We start from the raw sequence: 20917 nt of genomic DNA, 5'->3' as shown, positions 1-20917 counted from the left end.
TCGCATTTTCGCGTCACCACAAAATCAATTGATTAATATGGCATTACCTGGCTTAAAGGCAAGTCATATTATAATTGGCAAAGTGACGTTATTTTCACAATAAGTTGGGCGTGACAAAAAGGGCACGGTAGTTTTCAACAGCGGAAAACCTCCTGTTTATGGAGCAGGTTACAACATTATCTGTACATCCATACGACGGAATTCACCTGTTCTTGTTAGTGTTTCCGGCCCCTATTTGGAAACCTTTTGACTTCCCCACATTACCACTATATTGGATGCAATTTAATGATAGCCTATTCACGTTTCAAACGAAATTTAGCACACAAATCATAAATAAGAACATATGTATGGGTATCAACCTTGCTTGGGGCAGTACAATTTTGTTTTGCAAATAAGATCACAAAAAGATACCTAGCTGTTATCTGGTTACGGTAGTCGTGCCGTATTTAAACCATGGGTTCCGAAATAATTTTTCTTTCGTCGTTTCAATGTTGTTGTGGCGTCACAAGCCTTACTTAGGAGGCTTTGGATGAACTTGATTTTCTGAAATAATTGTGCGACTTTTCAGCTGTTATAAAAACAAATTATTTGTATTTCCCATGCGAACTTGTCTCTGAAATCGACGCCGTAAGCATGTCAACAAGTTCTCCGTTATGACATCAGGGATGATTACGTCACTGGTTCATAAAAGTTGTGCCTACGGTTTGAAAAAAAGCATTGCAGAAATCAGCTAAAACATGTTTTAATAGAAGGTCTCGGAAGTAACCAGTCCAAAACCATGTAATCCCAATTCAGGATTAAAATAATAATTCCAAATTTCAGCTCAATTTCAACGCTTACTAACGCCGCTCATTATGTGGACAAAAAAATGAACAATTATTTATGAAGGATGGCCTAAGCCCTAAGGGTCACATGCTCAACTAATGAGTTGTTGTGCTAAGAAACTTTCGCTGTTGCTCTAATTTTTGAATAAACCTAAGAAAACGTTTGTGCGGTGTGCTTTATTCACCAGCGTTCAAGCAATAGAGTTCCAGCATCATGCTTTCTGGTCCAGATAAAATTCATAAGTTTAACGATTGCGGGATAAATACGCGGAGGCGAGCGGGTACAAATCGCTAAAACATACGCCGGAAGCGGAAAAACACAAGTAAAAATGTTCGCAAGACGAGCAGAGCGCGGCGCTGAGGCGTTTGTTTTTTTATACTTTAAGGTGCGGTACCAATGAAATAAACTTGTAAATGTGATATTACTGTGGTTCCCCACGAGTCGGGGTTTAAAACAGATTTTGCTTCTTGATGCAAGAAGCGGAATCCGCCACACAAGGGCGACCAGCTCCAATGACGTCACTCGGCGCTCTGACGTCACTCGGCGCTCTGACGTCACGCCATTGTTGGCTCGCGACCGAATAAGCTGCGCGCGCGCACGTTGTATTCTGTACATGTACAGTTTTCAGGCCCACTGGAAAAGGGCGCAAGACGAAGTGGTTTCACTCGACAATGTGGTCGGTTTCTTCTCCCGCTTCGTAACGGCGCCACATTTTGAAGAGGAGATCTTCCAGGTCGGTAGCGTACTGCTTGATATTGAACAGCGGACTGGCCGTCCTTCGGTGCCACACTTTGGCGCGCATGCTCTTCAAGCTGAAAGTTTATTCGAAAGATTGAGTTTGATGAAAGACGACCCAAAAAGAATTAAATGCAGGACTTCGCAGAGAATTGGTTCAAAAAACATTTAATAAATTTTTGTCGCTCTTTCACCGCCTGTTATGGCTCCATAGAGGCACCAAGCATATTTAAATTTAAACACTTACCTAACAAAAAGATTTAATTTAAAAACAACAAACTCACTAGTCACTGTCCGTTCCAAGTTTGATGGCAATATTTTCATAATCCTCGCGGTTGGATGCAATGAGTTCTGAACATCCAAGACAAGCAAGTTGGGATGATGCAACTCGACTTGCCAATGTTTCCTTGGGTAACGTCACCATTGGACACCCGGCCCACAACACGTCCATACCTGTGACACACAACATAATTGTGGCTTCTGCTTGTGAGTATAGGCTTACATAAAGCCTGAATGATGATTGAATAGCAAAAGGGTAGCCAACTTGCTTTGTCTAGGGTGTATGTTTAGAAACACAACCACATAAGATTTCTGTTTTCAGTTCCGCTTTTTCAAGGATTTTAAGAGCACTTAGAAACAAATGCGCTTATTTTCAATTTGTGCACTTAGTGGTTTTAACTGCTTATTTTGATGAAGATTAGATTTTATTATGACACACTATGATTGCCAAGGCCAAAAAATCTTAACATGACTGAAACAAATCACTATTCAAACTCACAGGATTATCACAATATAGGAGTTTAATTTTTTAATCCAAGCTGATGGTAGTAAAGCTTTACAAACACAAACCTGTAGTATGGCCATTACACAAAGGAGTGTCCAAACATATGTCAGCAAGCTGGCCACGACGAACATGTTCCTCTTTTGGTGCAACAGGTGAAAATATAATCCTGTTCGGGTTGATGCCACATGTTTTTGTAGCAAACTTTTTGACATTGGCCTCGCCGACTGCTGGAAAACGAAGAAGCCACAGTACACTGTTGGGGACTCTTTTCAAAATCTGAAAAATTAATTTAGGATTTGAAAAGGAAAGCCAAAGCTAGTCAGGTCTTCTCTAACACCGATGATGAACACAGTGGTGTTTGAAGCGTCTGCTTTGATTTGAGTAGCATTCTCTTTGACTTTGTACCTTAATTTAGAATTAGTTTTGCAATTTTTAGTGGCGCCCTTTTAGCAAAGAGATGACTTAAGAGTACTTTCACCAAACTTCTGTTAGTCATGGTTGCAAAAAACGACTATGTCATGTGAAAGCAACCATAAACCGGTAATTGCTACACTTTTGGAGGTAACATACATTACACCACATATGGAGGGTGACTGGATCAATCTTGTACAGTTGGTTGAAGTTGCAGTACACAATTGCATTGGCAGGTAATCTGTATTGAGATCGGCTTGATGCAATAATCCCTGATGGAGGTTTCTCCCCTGTGGCAGCCTTGCCATCAACCTGTCAAATAGCAAGCTGTTAATGAGATGGTCTTTTCTTAGTTGTCGCGGATACTTTAGAAGTTATTAGAATCTAAGTTGTAATGTAGGCCATGTTTAACTAAGTTCGGAACAAGTTAATTGTAACTACCTGCCGAAGCACATTTTAATGCAAAATAACAAAAACAAGCCCCAGAAAATGGGTTTATACCTGCACAAGTGCCAAGCCATTGTGGACCACCCTGCTCTCATCCATCTGAACTGACAACTTTCCGTTTTTGATCATGGACACCACACTCATGGCTGATTGGTTCATAGCAATATACGGGGTCAACACCTGACAAAAAAAAACTCCGTATAAGAATCAAAAATATTTTTTTTGCTCCCAAAAAGTCTTATTTCAGGCATCTTGAAATGTGTAATTTTTTTGAAGTAATTTTTAAAACTCAGTCAAACCTACAAGTTATTTCAAGCAAATGATAGCACAAAAACCAACTATGGGTTCATGTAGTTACGAATGCCAGATTTCACATTCTAATAGACAAGATAACACTTGTTACTGAGGGTCAGTACCAGTGTTTCACGCACCTCTTTGCTCTCATCATCTTTAACCGGGGCAGGCATGTATGATACATTTCCAAAATAATCCAATGTATCTTGCATCTCACAACTGTTCACAACACACAAGTCATCACCCCCATTTTCTTCACTGCTGGTGACGTTGATCAACGCTTTCTCCTAAAACAAAAAAAAATTACAGCTTGAAAGTAGGACTAAGGTTATGACACCCAGAAAGGACCTGATTTAGTTGAATACTAATGTTTACAACATTTTCATAATTGTCGTAAAAACATTTAGTAGTTAAAGCACAGCGCCATATAGTTAAAGCACATTGAATAAAATATTTACTGACAAAAATTGGATAAACACTGAAATTCTGCAGAATCAAAATATTCTAATTTGGTCTGGCACATACGTACTTAGGATACTCACAATTTTATAGTAAAACGTTTGAAAAGTGGTCACATGACTTACTCTCATATGAGGAAACATCTGTGCATGATCCCCAATGAAAAATGTGTTTGGCATGTACGCCAGTTTCTCACTGTACTGCGACTTCACGTGGAAGGGTGAAGTGATAGCATCTGTGATGGTATAATCCATGAACGTGGCCCCACTTGTTCCAGGGTATCCAAGCCACATTGCCTGCAAAAAAACAAAAGCTGTTGTTGTGATTGTTAATTTAAACATATTCAAAAACCAGTGAGGTTAAAGACTGTGTTACTTCTCTTATACAACTAAGGTTCAACATTAAAATTAGCATGTTTCTTTTTGATGCCGTATTTCATTAAATTTTTTTTTCTCTTTATTATCGATTCTTTTTGGAAGGTATGATGATAAAAAAAACGTCTTTGACGATGAGCTACAAACTAACAATCTACATTTTAGGAAAATATCCACAATAATGATTAAACTAAGCATGGTATGGCAACCATGACTCATTTCAAAAAAGTGGACGTCTAAACTTGCCTGGATTGGAGCAGGTCTCAAGGAGAAGATTTCATTCCTTGCTCCTTTTGTGTATCCGTTCATGTTGAGCAATACATGGATACCATCCTGGTTAATTCTGTCAGCCGCCTATACAAAATTGTTCAATTGACTAAATATTTTGACTAAAATGTTATGTTCTTTAACATTAGGAAGTGACTTTCATCTTTTATATATCAGCAATTAAAGCAAAATTGTGACTACCTTTCCGTTGCATTGAATCTGAGACAAATCAACAAAGTGGGAAACCTCGCCTGACACTTTTTTGCGAAAGTTGGTTCCATCATCCGGACTCAAAGCATAGCAAAACACCTGAAGTATTAAAACAAACCGGTTTAATTAAAAAATAATACACAAATTAGCACACCAACGAAGGATTGCCCTATTGTGAAGCTGTTTCTCTGTAACTATCATATAATAATCATAAGGTTTTTTTCTTATAAAATTTTTAAAAACTTATAAAATCAGTGCGTTATTTTGAAAAAACTTATCTCAAACAGTAAAAATGACTTTGATTCAACTTGACTGCAATGCTACTGTTTCCTTAGGTTTGCAATCTAACAGGCATGACTTACCTCCACACGATCAAGGTCGTGAATGCCGGGAATGCTTTGCATCAAATGGGAAGTGGGGTGATTTCCAAAATCTGAACTGACGTATCCAATGCGCAATCGGCCACCACTAGCTCTCAGGCTTTTAGGATGCTCATATGCGGGCTTGTGAAGAATGTTGATCTAAAAATATATGAAATGAATACTTCCATTTAAGTAGGGGATTTTTACCCCAAATACTTCAATGTTTAAGGTTTGGTTTGAAATTGCTATGTGCGTCAAATTCTAACAAACCAATTTTTGTTATTCTTGACAAGAATCGATTGCTACATTATAACAACAAAACTTGCTAATTATTAGCGTCACCATTTGGGTGAAAACAAATTCAAAATGTGTTGCCAACTTTCGTAGAATACAGTAAAAAAGTATTCACTCATTGGGTATCCAACTTTTGGTACGTATTAGTTAAAAAAAAATACCTTGTCCAAGCACAAAGCACCATGTCTTGCTGCTATTGCCTTACGGAACTCGTGCGTCAGGGGATAAAGCATAGAGTGGTGCGGGTGTACAGATGGTAAGCGATTTTTGGCAAGCTGGTCAGCAACTATTGTCACCAGTTTCTTCATTCTTTCATCATAATCACTCCAATCACAGATTATCTGAGTTTAAACATTATGACCAGATGAAAGAAGCTGTGTGTATTACAGATTTTTTGGCAAAACTTATTTTATGTAACTGAAACAATCAAACAAAACAAAAAAATTGAAAGTGAAAATTAGTGGACACAAACACTGTTGTTTACCTGCAAACAGTGGGCCAGATTGCAGTAAGCATCAGGGAAGTCTGGTTTAAGTTTAAGTGCAGTCCTATACGACTGAATGGCAGCAGGAATACTGCCACTATCCTTGTGTACTGATGCCAAGTTGCTGTGAGCATCCGCAAATGCCGGGTTAATCTGAATGGCCCTTGTATAACACTGAAAATATAAGGAACCAGTTACAATAGGCGTTAAATGCTACTTCATTTGCGTGCCATAATATACAAGTTATAGCACTTTTCCACAATAGGATTTCGTTTTTTAGTCAAGGATGCAGTTTAAAATAACGACAAACTTAGTAGTCAACCACATTAACAACAATTTCTTCCTTGTATATACACGTTCGTCATTTCACCTATGTTGTGTAAATAAGACAAACCAATTACTGCCCGTTGAGCACCTTTAAAGTGCAAGTAGAAGAGAAATGTGCCAGCAGTTAAAACCGACGAACGCAGAGAAAGATGTGATTGTTTTGTAACATTTAGGCAGAGGACGTACGGCACCCCCTAATACTCTTAAGGCAGTGCACGTTAAGTCTCCAATACAGACATGAAATATAGTAGTTAAAATGAAAATTGTGCTTCCTATATACCTGAATAGCTCCCTGTACATCTTGCATCTCCTTTAGGGTGTTGCCCATGTTTGAATAGGCGTCAGCAAATGTTGGGCTAATACGAATTGCCTCTTTGTAGTGCAACAAAGCTTCCTGGAGCTTACCCTGCTGTTGTAGCACGCTAGCAAGGTTGGAATGAGCTGCAGCAAACTCAGGAAAAACCTGAAGTGTTTTCAAATTTTTCAAGGTTAGCTCTAGTTTTACACAGACTTTAAAGTTCAAATGTTAACCTCCAATGCTTTGCTGTATAATTGAATGGCTTCTTCAATAAAACCCTGCTCTCGCTTAATGTTGGCCAAATTGTTCAAAGAGTCTGCATGAGATGGACAGAGCCGCAAAGCCTTGTTGTAACACTCCTCAGCATCCTGTACTTTGCCTACAACACAACACAAGACAAGAAAATAAATTATTTTTACTGGTACTTAAAACATGGTACAAGAAAAAAAATACAATGTGACCTTATCTGTAGTAAGGCCAACTAAAGATAGTTGTGTAGAATAACAAATGTGTATAATTGCAAAAACTTAAAAAAAATCAAATAAACCATCGAAAAACATGGTCATATGGCAGTAATATTGTTTGTTACATAACTCAAATACAGGTTTTGTAAAATCCACCTTTTTCTTTCAAGGCATTGGCAAGATTGCAATAAGCATCAGGGAAGTGAGGTTGCAACTCTATGGCTCTTCGGTAAGTGTCTATGGCCAGATCGATAAGACCTTGCTCATAATACACACAAGCAAGATTTCCATGAACAACCGCATGGTTTGGGGAAAGGTTTAATGCACGGAGGTATGCAGCCACAGCTCTGAAACACAATACTCTATATTGCTTCCTTTGGAGAATTCTATCGAATTCGGTAATGACAAAACCTTAAGTCATTGTGGTAATTGGCCTATACTTTACATTCTAGTATGCTTTGCCTTGTGTCATGATGAGATTATGTTTAATTGACCGTGTGCTACAGTTCATTGCAGTTAGTGGTAAATGTGACTGTGGCGTACTGTTTTCTTTTGACAACTTTTTGTTTTTTACAGTTGTGACTATGTTACAGTCTATTAAATCCACAAGTTTGACAAAAGAAACTACCAATATAACACCACACTACCTGTCAAAAATTCTGGCTTCTTTGAGAACATTTCCCAGGTTGATGTAAGCATCCAGAAAGTTTGGATCCAACTTTACAGCCTACAAGTGCATGCATATATGTTGTAATGGAAAATGTACCTTTACACAAGCAGCAAAAACAACCTATACCTTTTCAAAATGGTGAATGGCCAGCCAAATTTCCCCTTGACTGTTGAATACACAACCAAGGTTACTCCAGGCCACAGCAAAGTTTGGTTGTGTTTCGATTGCTTTCAGATAACACGCCTATTTGTGTTCCAACACAGTAGATGTAGATTTGTTGAAAGAAGGAAAACAGACAAAAAAACAAAAAAAACATAGTTAGTGTTTGTTAGTGGCATATTTTGATGATCAGCAGTGCAGAGGAGCAACTTAAAATAGTCAAATACACAATGGTGCCCTAAAACCCAGTCCGCAAGGAGAAAGGTTTTTTCCTGATTCATGCAACTCAATTAATGAAATTTGTATAGAACAGTCTGAAGCATTGGCACGGAACAGGCACCATTGCGTATGTGTTCGCGAAAAGCAGAAAGAAAGTCAGGCAACTGCATCGAATGTTTAACATTTTGTTTGCTTGGTTTGAATCCAACACAGCCAATTTTTTTAGGGATTGTGCACTTAGTAAATACAATGCAGTTGTCTATGAAAGAGAATCAAATTGTGCAGGAAACAGGCCTTCACAGTAACAAAGATTCTGCCCTATTTGATGCCCAACCGGGCTTGACCCAACATAACACAGTATATGGAGATCCTGCACAATTTGTCGAGGTCGCAAAGAGCGCAGATTCCAATGCACTGCCAGTTTTGTTTCGCGTAGCGCGCAGCTGCTTGTCAGTGAAATGGCTCGTTAAAAACCCTTGACCTTATGAAGTTAGCACTTCAAAAAAGCTAGCAAAAGTTCCAAAATTGTGTTTAGCTAAGCACTTTATCCCATAAGATTTCAGTTTGTTAAAAAAAAATGGTTTTCAAACCCCCTGGTAAAAATACTATACCGCTGACTTATGGGACTGCAGAATAATGGTTGCATTGGACATATGTGGCACTGATCCAACTTAACGTTCTGAAGCCAGTGTCCTCATCCTTGATGACTGGAGAAGTTCGCTCATACCTTTTGCGCATGGTTAACACAAATAGCGCAAAAGAAAGAAACAAATTGAACAAGTACGGTTAGTTTTGTTTTTTTGAATGATTTTTTTATCTACATTATTAGCCTATTATTACTTTATGCATGGACCTGGAGAAGAAATTCTCCATTTCCATGCAACAGAGCTTGACATGAGTTGCATTTATTTTCTTTTTATTTATGACAGCTGTGCAAAAATCTGGTTTTACCCAGATGCCTTGCATTGTCATTTTTGTCCACACACATACACCTGGCTGAAAATAAAATGATTTTTCAACAATGGGCTTACAAAAAAGATGCATGTAAAATCAACACAATTCAAGCATTATCAAGTTATGGCATCTTTCTTGTAAAACCGAATGTAGAAAAACCAACAGTGGTTGTACTATCATTTACAACATTGACATAAGCCCAGCACATGAAAATCATCACATACATTTTCCTTCCTAACGCGTTTTGCATCGCTTTCATATGCTTTCAGGCTAAATGTCCATGTTGGCCTACGCAATTAAGCAGAACACACCCTTCAACATGTTGCAAAAGTTACCAGCAATTTCAAGGCTTTTCCGGCAATAGGTTAGTTGCATTGCGAGGTAAAGACAGCAATGAAACTAAGTTGGCCAGGCCTATTACAAGGGTCAAAAACGACGCAAAACAGCATTTTAGATATTGGGTTGTGTCAAAAACCAAACACGCAAAGCGCAGCAAAAGCAGCAGGGGATAAGCTTGGCCATGAATGCTGCTCAAAAGCCAGTTGTATATTTTTTTGTTTGGCTATGAACAACAAACTAGACCAAGCTTAGTAGTCGCAATGTGGCAGCATTAGGCAGTATTGCATTTCATAAATGAAATACTACCAAGCTATTTGGACATTGGAAGACAATTTTTACCTGGTGAAAAATACTGTATGTGTGGGCATTATACCAGTTTTACTGAAATTCTGAGATTCCTCTGTAAGTTACGTAAATGCAACCCATGCTCTCACAACAAGGCACTTCAAAATTTTTTTTGTTATCAAGAAAAATTCACCACCAAATCATTCAATGTCGGCCATGTTGTGAGACGTAGTTCTGTATCTATGTATATAATTAGGATCACTATACACTGTTAAGAAATCTTTAGTATGGGTGTGGTCAACTACAGCACAAACTGTCAAAGCATGCAAGGGTACCTTCGCCTCTTCTAGTCTGCCTAAAGCCTTCAGCAAGTTGCCTAGGTCGCTCCTAACACAGTATAAGTCCTGTAACAAGAGAAAATAAAAAAACATTCGGTAACGATACTTAGTTGACACTTATACCCCTGTTTACTTACAGGGTTTATTTGAAGAGCTGAAAAATATGCATGGACTGCTCCTTCAAGATCTCCAGCAGTGACCAAAGCAGCAGCTAAGTTTATGTAGCCATCAATGAAGTCCGGTTTTAGTCTCACAGCATGTCTAGACAAAAAACTTGCACATAATCAACAAACCAACAATACGCCATAAGTTTAGCAAACCTGTAATGTTCTAATGCCTCTTGTAATTGTCCTCTTTCCTTATATACATTTCCTAAGTTGGAATATGCTTCCGCCAGCATTGGATTGGTTTTAATGGCATGCTTTGAAAAATATGCAGATCTGTAAAGAAATCTAGTTTAAATAGTGGTCTATTCATTAAAGGCCATGATTAAAACACTTTTTGGCAAATAGTAGTTTTGACAACTCACTTATCAAGACGTCGACATTGGAAGTGTATTGAACTGAGCAGAAGCAGAACACCAGTGTTGTCCGGTTCTTGCTGCCACAACTGCATGCAATGTCTTTCGGAGTTTTCATAATCACCGGCTTGGTATTCGTGATGTGCCAATTCAGCTAAGGCTAAACAAGGAAGTTCGGCGTTAAACTAAATGAAACAACACATGATTAAAGAACTTTAAAACTATGTTCTGCATTTCAGTCGATATTAGAAAAAAACTTGTCACTTTAACGGTTAGTACCCCTTGAAATGATATCAATACAAACATATGAACACAAAAACAAAAGGCATACCGGCCGAGTCCATTATAGTTGCTTGTTGATTACTAATCATGACCTTTTTCGTTGAATCTTCTTTGCTAATTTGCGCATACATTTTGCTGTCAAACCGTATAAAATTAACACTTTTTGTGCACTTCTTACAGAGAACAGCACATTAGTTTGTCCACGCCCGAACAAAACGCTTCACGAACCACGAATCGCGTGATGGCTTCATGAAATGACGTCACAAAGGACGCTGGAACTTAGTATTCTTCCGCGCGTTAAAGACATCGCAAACATAACAGTAGACAGTTTGATACATAAAAAGGGATTGATAAAACAACACAGTACATTATTATAAAATGGTCAACGTTTTTGCTACCTTAACCAAAGCAAATTACACAAACCAAAACAAAATTTTACAGTCATGTGATCAAACTTGACGGAAATGCACAACCTTCGTCACGAATGGTGTTGTTGTTTTCAAGAATTGTTTTTGTCTGACGACACTAATTGTGCAATTGAACAAGAAAAGCAAATCAACACAAACAAAAAAACATCTGTTAAAAGGCCATTCGCTACAAGTTGAAATTAACTGTAAAAATGTAACTTTGCGACCCAAACCCCCGATTTTCAATTATGTTCAAAATTTAATGCGTATAACTACGAGTTTTTCTGAATTTTTCAAAATGTGAAAAGCTCTTCTGTAGTTTTCATATTCGTAAGGCGATGTTCCAAATTAAAAATTATTTACTCGCTGATAAATCCCTGAAATATTTGACTGAACTTTGACCGAATTCCAGCATTTTTTTCACCACCGCCGATCAATTGTTCTTGATTACGAAACACCAAAAAAAAATTAATTTTGACAAACTCTGATCCTCTGGTAGTGATATATGTAAAATGATGAAAAGGCTTCTGTAATTATGATTTGTCAAAAACGTAATAACTTAGAAGACGCGTTTTCTTTTTCGTGATCATATCCAAATCATTGAATGCTTATCCAGCATAATTTTTTGTGGAAGCCAGTACTGCTTTGAATTTAGGTTTCTGTGGAAATATGAGGTATAATGTTGTTCACATGAATAACGTAAAGTTATGTTATAATTTCAGAGAATCTGTATTTTCTTTTTGTAAAGTGTTTAAGTGGCCTGTTCAATTGTAAAGCCAAGTTTCCTTTCAGCATATATACTGTAGACCCTATACTACTTGTTTTCTTTTTTTTTGTAAATATAAACTGTTTTTGAACACAGAAACACATTCATCAAATTTTAGACGTTAAAACTGCCCACAGGTTTCTATATCGTTACCCGACACCATGGCACACAGAAGAACATGCCGAAGCGTCCGTAAGTGTCTGTTTTATTACAACACATGCATCCTGGTAATTTAAATCGGAATCGTACTGTGGGGAATTTGCAATACCATGTATCACGCGGTGGATGTGTATCTGCCAAATCTATGGCAGTTTCCACGAAATTGTGCATGATAGCTTTCGAGCGACAAAAAACACGCATTAAATTCAGACTGCGGAAAAGCATTCTGTGTCGCTTGGCAACAGTGCATGTCCCTTGTGTGAGATTTGAGTTGAAATATGCGACGATGAACAGGAATGACAGGGTCACCCAAAAATTTCCCAGCACACAATTCACGGAGTTAAAATTAAAACATAAAAATATGTATGATTAAGATTGCATAATTGATACAGACGAAATATGTTGTTTTGTAACGATGAACTGTTTTCTTTGATTTGCAATCATTATAATTACACAAAACAATGTTGAGATGTTTGCAGTTTGAACTATCTTTTGATATAAGTACAAAGAAATACATAGTGTAGGTAAATGGAAAGCTACACAACAACCAAGCGGTTACAAATTGCTTTTTCTTAGAAATGTAAGTCTTAGCTTTGACGATGAACTCATTGACACAAGTAAAAGCATGTACAACCAAGAGTGGCGAAACCCAGCAAAGATTGCTGATGTTGTGTGTTGTACTATTTTACAACTGATATTTTTTGAATGATTTTCTTGTTTACCCCCAGAGAATTTACTAATCATTCTTTAGTTTGAGCACGCTTCGATTATGGATATTATATATCTACACCTATATATGTACGCTATTAAATATTTATGGCTACTGGTAATTACTACAGTGGAAGAAACTCATGGCTAATTAAAACGCAACGCAAACGTGTAGGCTACAGGTCAAGAAAAACATGTAATTTTGCCAAAACCAAATGCAGTGTATTGCAGTAGTTTGATTTATTGGTTTTAGGGTAAAAGCTCAAAAGGGAAAAGTAAGGTATACTGACACAACATTGATGTTACATGCTTGCCTTTGAATGTTGTTCAGCTGACGAAGAACAACAACACAATACATTATTTTGTGCAAGGAATGGTTTGAATGTTTTTGTTCGATTGTCCTGAATTGTTACAGGTTATTTTATATAGGTTCAAACGGAATCTATTGTTAGTTTTAATAATACCGCGGTTGGCGGTGTCTATCTAATTAGGCAAAAAAAAATTGGTGGATGCACAGCGAGAAACACGTTTTTTTTACAGATATGTCAGCAAACTACCGTAGTTAAATGAAAGTTACTCTGTACCAGTGGTTCTTAACCTTTTTTTTGTCTAATTTCCCACTTTCAGTTTAAACGGATTCCTTGTCGTCCACCAGCATTTAAATTTTTAAACTAAGAATTTAACTATTGTATTTTCGTCATGGCTCTATACTTTTTTACCTTTTCGACCGCACGGCATGACCAATTACCAATAAGTGTGCGACACACAGTGTATGCACAACATAATATTTCTTTTCCAAATGCTTATGTATATTTCGGTGCCGACTAATCACCCACCCAACTAATCTTTTAATTTCCCACCTGTGGAAAATTTTCTGCCGGTGAAGAACCACTGCTCTATACCCTCTTTTCGCTTCTAATTGTGCTAAACGATTGCACAGTTGAATGTTGGTGAGATAATGCCAAGCATAAATGTTTAATCCAGTTTCAAGTGTGACATCACACATCCTGTTAATGGTTGTGGAACCAGTCTGATAATCGAATGCTGCCGTGGCCCTATAATCTTCAAAGAGTATAGAGTAGCAAACGCAGGTCAGCCTGCAAATTAATTTCTTGGACTTAGTTTACAATCAATACTGTTGACTTAGCGTCTTATCGGAAAGGACGAGACAGGGCTGACCCGTGGACCGATTGACACAGCTCAGAGCTGGTAAATATCAACGACAGTTGTCCACGTTTAGTCAGTTTGAAAGGTTATGACAGCACTGCCGAGTTGTATGTTCTGTGGTTATGTTTAGATAGCTGTAAACTTGCTCAACGCAGACTATATACAATTCATCAGTGCCATCACAGCATTTTAACGGCTAAAACTGTGTGGTTTACGTATACCAACAACTGGCTTAAACTAAACTAGCAAAAAGATGTAGAAAACAAATAGGCAGTTGCATGAAAATGTAGTTGTATTTTAGCGTGACAAAAATGGAATGATGGTTTAGTGTTTCACTCACAGTTTTTACAGTGGTTTTCATAACGCTGGGGTTGTGCAAGTTCGGTGAATCTTTCTACAGTTTGACAACCATACTGGTTAAGTGTCACCAATAATATTTTGGCATGCTTTGCAAATTATTTCAATGCATATGTCGTAGTCATCATAAAGGTTGTGCTTAGCATAATTTTGTGCGTTTTTCGTGTAAGACAATCAGATCAGATGGGCGGAGAGGAAAGAACGACACGTGCACAGCCTGCAGTTTTGCGGGAATCGGTAGGTATACAGTATATTCTTTAATAGGCCAATCTGAGTTAAGTAGTATTTACATGATGTCGGTTCAAAAGGGTATTAAATAAACAGTTGTGTATTAAACTTTTTTTCTAATGTGACCCAGATTTCTTGTGATAAAATTGCATGCACCACGCAAATTTTGGTTTTGACAAGCTTTTTTGCTGTTGTGACGTATGTATTATATATTTTACCTTGGCCAACTGGTACAGAAACACGGGAATAAACCAGCGTGATCGCAGTAGTTCGAATTTGCGCACGATATGGTTGTCAGACATGACAACCTTGCTTTTTGTTTCCGTAATTTTCTGATAACGCATACGGTTAGAATTAGCGGTAAAAAAACGTATTGCAAAAACGTTACAACCTAAATTCCAATAATTTTGCTCCGTACGCGATTTGCATCACGCTTAAAACCTGCTGTTTTAAACTCGTTGACCCGATATTTGTTTCGTAATACATCGCCATCGTTTCATTGACTTGCGCAATAGTGGTTTGACAAAATACGATGATTGGAAGAAAATAGTCGTTCACTTGCCAAGAGAAGTTAACAACGTTGTTTGCATCAGCGCTTGTTGCGTGTACGTATGAATATAGATAAAGAAGGATGCGGCGCATCATAATCTGCTTCGTGTTGCATCGCAATAATCTCAACAACGGGTCGCAACAACTCCAAAAATGGTTTGCAATTTGCGATTTCCGAACTGCTAATTCGAACCCTGTAACCCCTATTTAGTTTTTTAATGTCGCCATTGAACTAAACTAAACATAAAGCACATACAACTTACTGTTAAAAATTTGTTGTTTTATATTTTGATGATTTGTTTTTCTTTTCAAAAGCTGGTCATTCAAAATTTTAGTCATTTTTTTTGTATAGTTTGCATATATTTTTAAAATCTAAATATTGTACCATTGCAAAAATCATTCTGCCCTAATGTAAAGACTTGTCGGTTTCTAGACTACATACGAATAAAGTCAAGTACAAAAGGAATTTTCATGTATAATTTACACCGTGGCGGGAGCACATGAAGTATTAACCCAACTCGTGTTAAAAATTTATTTGCCTACATGTAACGTATACGTCATAATACCTCATGTATTGCTTGCGACTGTGCAGGCGGTCCTGAATGAAAAGCTGTCACAACCAGACGATCGCAAGAACATATTTCGAAGAACGGTGGATCACAATCTTCGTCGCATTGAACAAAGGTATGTGGCAAAATAGTCTGTGCGTTCCTCCATGATGGACACCGACCACCGGATTAAACGTGTTTCAGTCATTGAACAAGTAACGCTTTTGGCAACACGATTGGTCGTGGAAAATTTTACATTAATTCACCACCTAAATTACGCCTGTAACCGGTTAATTAGCCTGTAATACTTTGTAAACTGTCTTCTTGGCTCTTTTTCAATCACTCACCATCCGCATATAGAAGTCAAATATTTTTAAACTTGCGTGTTTTGTTGTTTTTCACCGTAAGAGCAACGACATGCGTGATTGACCTTGTTTATAAAACTTGTTCATCTTTCCATAAGGTTGACAAACGTCACTGCGCCGCCGACTCAAACCACAGAGAAAAAAACACCCGCTGGGATGTTGGCCCAACCTGGCAAAGACAAGCCTCGAGAAGCTGTTCCAATGGGGCGACGGGAATGGAAAAGAAAGCACAGTTCCCAAGTAACGTGGAGTCAAGATGTGAAAGAAACCGGAACGAAACAGCAGATCGTAAATAGTGCATCTCATTATAACGAAGCACTTTCACACGAACCTAGTGTGACGTCAAATATTCCGAACCTTGGGGTGAACAGCAGGATGTTTGTAATGCAAAGTGTCCCGAGTCCCACATTGGTTGTGACGTGTCCGTTTGACAAAGTGCCCCACACGGTAAAGGTATGCCATCATATGACTCGAACATGTGACTCGGACATTTCCCTGTGCACAGAATGCGAACCTTCCTTTGTAAGCAGTGAATGTTCCTGCTACAGGAACCAACCTACACGTAACACCGCACAGCAACTCACGTGCAGACAAAACGGATTATTTGTGTGCACCCAAACAAAATCGCCCATCAGAGCGTATATTGGAGGCTTATGTAGACGCCTTTCGCCTTCGATGTCCAAATATTTTACCCAGAAACCGGTTGAATTAAAAGCAATCTTACATAGTGCAAAGCAACCTGTGCTTCACCAGCCAGAAACGTCTGTGAATTTTACCGCTCATCGAAAGTCATCCGACAGGAGATTTACTGACAGCTCATCCGTAAATTCCAGTATGTGGAGAGCTCTAATGTGCGGGGCGTGTTTCGAGATGGCCGGTGAAGACGACGGAGAAAGTTCGGTCAATTCAGGTATGCGGTGTCGGTTTGTCAACATACGAAAGATGTTAAGCATTGAAATATTTGGAAAACAATAGATACACACTCACATAATCATTATGAAATCAAACGCTTGTGCCAGGATACTCGCAAGTGCTAACGAGTCGTCCAGTTACAGTTACACGTAATTTTGTAGTTTAGTCGCGAGGTTTACAAGACAGCGATGTATATATTGGATTTTCCCGGCACATGGCCTTCATATGATTACTGCAAACTAGGCCCGTATGCTTGCAATACAACCCCTGCTGCAGTTAACAACGTGCCATAACTCAAAGCATTCAAATTTTAGGAATGTGTCATAACCAAGGGCATTCTACAAGTATATTTAAATACAATAAGACATAATGCATTTTTTTGCAAGCCTAAAGGTTTGCTGCAGGCAAAGGTCAATCGCCACCATGCTGCGGTCGATTGACCAGCAATCCTGTTAGCGTGCGTATATGCCTCAACGCCATGTCTGTAATTATCACTTGTCGGTCGTGTAATGGCTTGCTAATCAAACTAAGTGCAGGCAATCCCACCACGCAAGAGATGGTTTGAAATGAATACCTTGCTGTTCGGAGTTACGTGTATTAGTTTCCTTCTGGTAATTAAAAAATCTGTGTATTTAGATTTACTAAAAAAGCTTCCAACGTGCTGCAATCACCGATTGCATATCTGGTTTCCCATAACGGAAAAATGGTCAAACTGGTCAACAATAATTTCGATCAGTGGACATATAGAAAAATTTTAAATTTCATCCAGAGACACTGACATTTTTTCTCTTAAAGATTTGTTGATTCCCTGGTTGTTATGAAGAAAGTGTGTTGAATGGGTTTAAAAGTGTAAAGTAAATGTTGTGTGGCCATTGAGTTCAAGTTCAAACCACACTATTTGTTACAAACTACTTTCAGTGTCTCTGGATGAAATTTTTCTATGCGTCAACTGATCAAAATTATTGTTTACCATGTTAAAATTCCACATGGACGTGTTTTATGTTCAATGATCGGTCAAAATGCTTGGGTCTCTTAGCAGTCCTGACTGTTTACTCGTACTTAACTTACATAATCATAATTGATGCTGATGTCGTTGAGACTGGTATACCAATGTAGGAACAGAACAGCAGCACCAAAAACCTTTAAATGATGTCAATATTTCCATACGTCGTTATGTAACAATGCTATCGTATTTCCTTGCTCGAAAGCACGACCGATGTACGGGTTTATTTGTAGAAAGCGATGGAGACGGGGATGATGGATCAGATGGGGGTGCGGACGGAGACGACGGGGATGTCGACGCTGACAACGGGGATTCAGCTTCAGATATCGAAGCGATTGAGTATTCGAGTGACGGAGGCGGGAGCTCGGGCGGTTCCAGTATTTCAAACGACGGGTATAGGGTCTACACACATGTATAATATGATATACATGTGTGTAGCTGCAGTGCTTAATCCGAACTCACATGACCCGGAAATTCCGCTATCCGACATCATGAGACAAAGCCAAGTAGCTTTGATTTAAGTGGCCTGCCAGTATTTACTTACATGTCCATGTTTCTTTCAAAGTAAAAAAAAAAACGATTCACGTATAATATTGCCCATGGATTCCCATGATGATGCCATGTTTAAATCGTCATTTAATAATTTTTGATTTACTGTGGGAAGGTCCTTTCATAACTTGAGCAATCATGAGATGTTAGGTCGTTGTCCGAGAGGTCAATGATGTCACAGTGATGAATAGCTGCAAAAAACCGTAATGGGGAAAGTGCACTGTAGCGGAGGATGATCCAAAATCATCGCAGACGAGTCTGGTTAATCGCATAATCAGGTTCTTTGCATAGGCCCCGTAAACCCTAACCTATACTTCGGTACTCCAGTTAATTGCGTGCTTTTTATTACAACTTTGCTTGGTATAACGCCTATTCTCATAAACCTGATCATAGCGTAGAATTTAAACGACTTGTGACTTACATGTGAAGGTCGCAAAATCCAATGTTTTTTAAATAACCAAACAAAGTTTGAATGAAAAAATACGAAAAAATACTTGCCTTGAGACGATATTATTACACTGGGTCACAAAGTTTTCGTCAAACCTGATCCACATATAAGCCTATGTAACAGAAATCTGTGCGAATACTGAAGCTATAATTTAGTGTGGTATTTCAATTCAAAATGTAACCAAGAATAACTGTTGGTTGCCCCGTTCATGCACCATTAAAATTCGCACAGATTTCTGTCATACACAGAATTGTAGGTGAATCAAGTTTGGCGAAAATTTAGTATACCGGTGTGGTGTAGTATTTTCCCGTTGAGACCAACCTGATTACGAAACAAAAAGCAGCACACCTCTGCTGCCGTAGATTAGCGTTAAAACTCGGCACACCATTGCTTGAGTGGCAGCGCTCTGGAGCTTGTTTTTTACACTGTCTTGTAGAAAATATTTTCCATTCGTCGTCTCTATTGATATGTTGGTTTAGATTTAAATCTGGCATCTTTTACCAACATGTTTCGTGTGACATTCCGATCTCGAGAGACATTACTCCTTTCATAAGCTCACACAACCTCTTTTTCATGTTAGTTTTTGGCACGAGACTGTGTCGTACACAACAACTATGGCACTCTTAACGGTTTGAGTTGTGCACCACCGCCTGCAAACATTTTTTTCGAAACCCAAAGAGAGGTTGATTGGACCCAACAGGTTAAAAAAGCACAAAAAAGTAGTTCACAAAACAATCTTTTTGGCAGGTCACTCTACCAGGACGAACTAATGAACGAGGAGATGTACCACCACGACATGGGCTACGATGAAGAGCAGGACGAGCTGGACTACTTGTACAGAGACCATCAAAGCTACAATGACGACATGTTCGATGGATACAGTTATGCCGACGAGGAGGAAAGAATACGAGGTGGGTTTTGGGGGGCATGGGATAATTTAGTTCAATTTACTTTACTGTGCCATGCTACTTTGACTGCCTCGCTACTTTGACTGCCTCGCTGGGTTCATAAACTGTTGTAGTATATAGTTAATAAACTAGGAATTTTGATTGAACAGCGCTCTAACAAAAACGTGTGAAATAGTCCAATTTGTCGTCGTATTCTGTAGAAATATACCAATCATTTATCTTTGGGATCCTATAGTGCTGTGACGGTTTTGCAGGAAAACATTAATGTGGTCATTATAGATTCCTCTTTTTAAAGGAAATTTAAAAATTACGCTGCGTCACGTATAATTTCCTAAAATACTTTAATATACAAAAAAATGTATACAGTTGTTCTATTTTAACCCTTAGTCTAAGTTGCAAATGCTGAAATAGTTGCCTAATACTGTGCAGTTATTTTTGAATAGAAATTTGTGCAGTTTATTTTTGAAAACTACTATACACACTTGCGTGTGTGTGAAGGTTACTGCGGTACACACGGAATGCACGATCCACTAGGTGACGCAGTCGGCGATCGACGACTTGAATTCATTTCTGGATCGGAGGAATGTGGGGAACGGTGTGAATTTTACGCGGACGAATTTCTTTAGTTTCAAATGGTCAACGAGAAAATAGTTCACTGAATGCGAAATAACCACGACCAAATAACGACCCATTTTAATACATTTACCTAAGTTTTGTCATTGGCTGGAGATTCTGCATTGAAGAACCATACAGCAGTTTTTTTTTCACATAACGTATGGTTGGACATTTTGCTTGTTGATACGATCTAATAAACATTTATTTCAATAAACCAATGGTTCCCAGCGTGAAATGGCGTACCACTTCCAAGTTGCTAGGAACCGCCTATAGCCTACTCGTTACGAATGAGTTATGCTGAAGTGTTACCGTTGAACCTGGTTTAGGTCGTGATTTTCAAGGAACGGGTCGTATATGCATGAGTGTATGATTTCTAGTTTTTTTAAGCTTTAAAGTCATGGTATAATTTGTCCGCTTTAAAAATTTT

At 38.3% G+C, this 20917-nt stretch overlaps 2 protein-coding genes across 3 annotated transcripts; one reads left to right on the top strand and one right to left on the bottom strand.

The window, feature by feature from the left end:
• Positions 1 to 967: 967 nt before the first annotated feature.
• On the bottom strand, positions 968 to 11027 carry LOC145917711 (UDP-N-acetylglucosamine--peptide N-acetylglucosaminyltransferase 110 kDa subunit-like). Of its 2 annotated transcripts, XM_083002978.1 has the most exons (22): positions 10851 to 11027; positions 10529 to 10679; positions 10320 to 10439; positions 10137 to 10260; positions 9997 to 10065; positions 7832 to 7948; positions 7683 to 7762; positions 7192 to 7382; positions 6805 to 6950; positions 6554 to 6736; positions 5947 to 6120; positions 5624 to 5803; positions 5169 to 5327; positions 4798 to 4905; positions 4576 to 4683; positions 4081 to 4251; positions 3634 to 3783; positions 3257 to 3382; positions 2915 to 3067; positions 2410 to 2620; positions 1845 to 2013; positions 968 to 1637 (listed from the first exon to the last, which is right to left on the bottom strand). In XM_083002978.1, the coding sequence occupies exons 1-22, from the start codon at positions 10930 to 10932 to the stop codon at positions 1487 to 1489; spliced, it is 3123 nt and encodes a 1040-aa protein (XP_082859104.1). In that variant the 5' UTR covers positions 10933 to 11027; the 3' UTR covers positions 968 to 1486. The 2 variants fall into 2 exon arrangements, with proteins under 2 accessions (XP_082859104.1, XP_082859105.1); XM_083002979.1 differs by lacking the exons at positions 9997 to 10065; positions 10137 to 10260; positions 10320 to 10439; positions 10529 to 10679; positions 10851 to 11027 and adding an exon at positions 8695 to 9964.
• A 3521-nt stretch (positions 11028 to 14548) lies between these two features.
• On the top strand, positions 14549 to 20509 carry LOC145899965 (uncharacterized). Its single transcript, XM_082988830.1, has 6 exons — positions 14549 to 14602; positions 15735 to 15826; positions 16154 to 16972; positions 18208 to 18363; positions 19715 to 19878; positions 20374 to 20509. Exons 1-6 carry the CDS (start codon positions 14549 to 14551, stop codon positions 20499 to 20501), a joined length of 1413 nt encoding a protein of 470 aa, XP_082844956.1. The 3' UTR covers positions 20502 to 20509.
• The last annotated feature ends 408 nt before the right edge of the window (positions 20510 to 20917 follow it).

The sequence above is a fragment of the Ascidia mentula genome, chromosome 1, assembly GCF_947561715.1.
Source record: "Ascidia mentula chromosome 1, kaAscMent1.1, whole genome shotgun sequence".
NCBI classification, from domain to species: domain Eukaryota; kingdom Metazoa; phylum Chordata; class Ascidiacea; order Phlebobranchia; family Ascidiidae; genus Ascidia; species Ascidia mentula.
The sequence above is the reverse complement of the archived record's forward strand: the minus strand, read 5'-3'. Positions and strand labels throughout refer to the sequence as shown.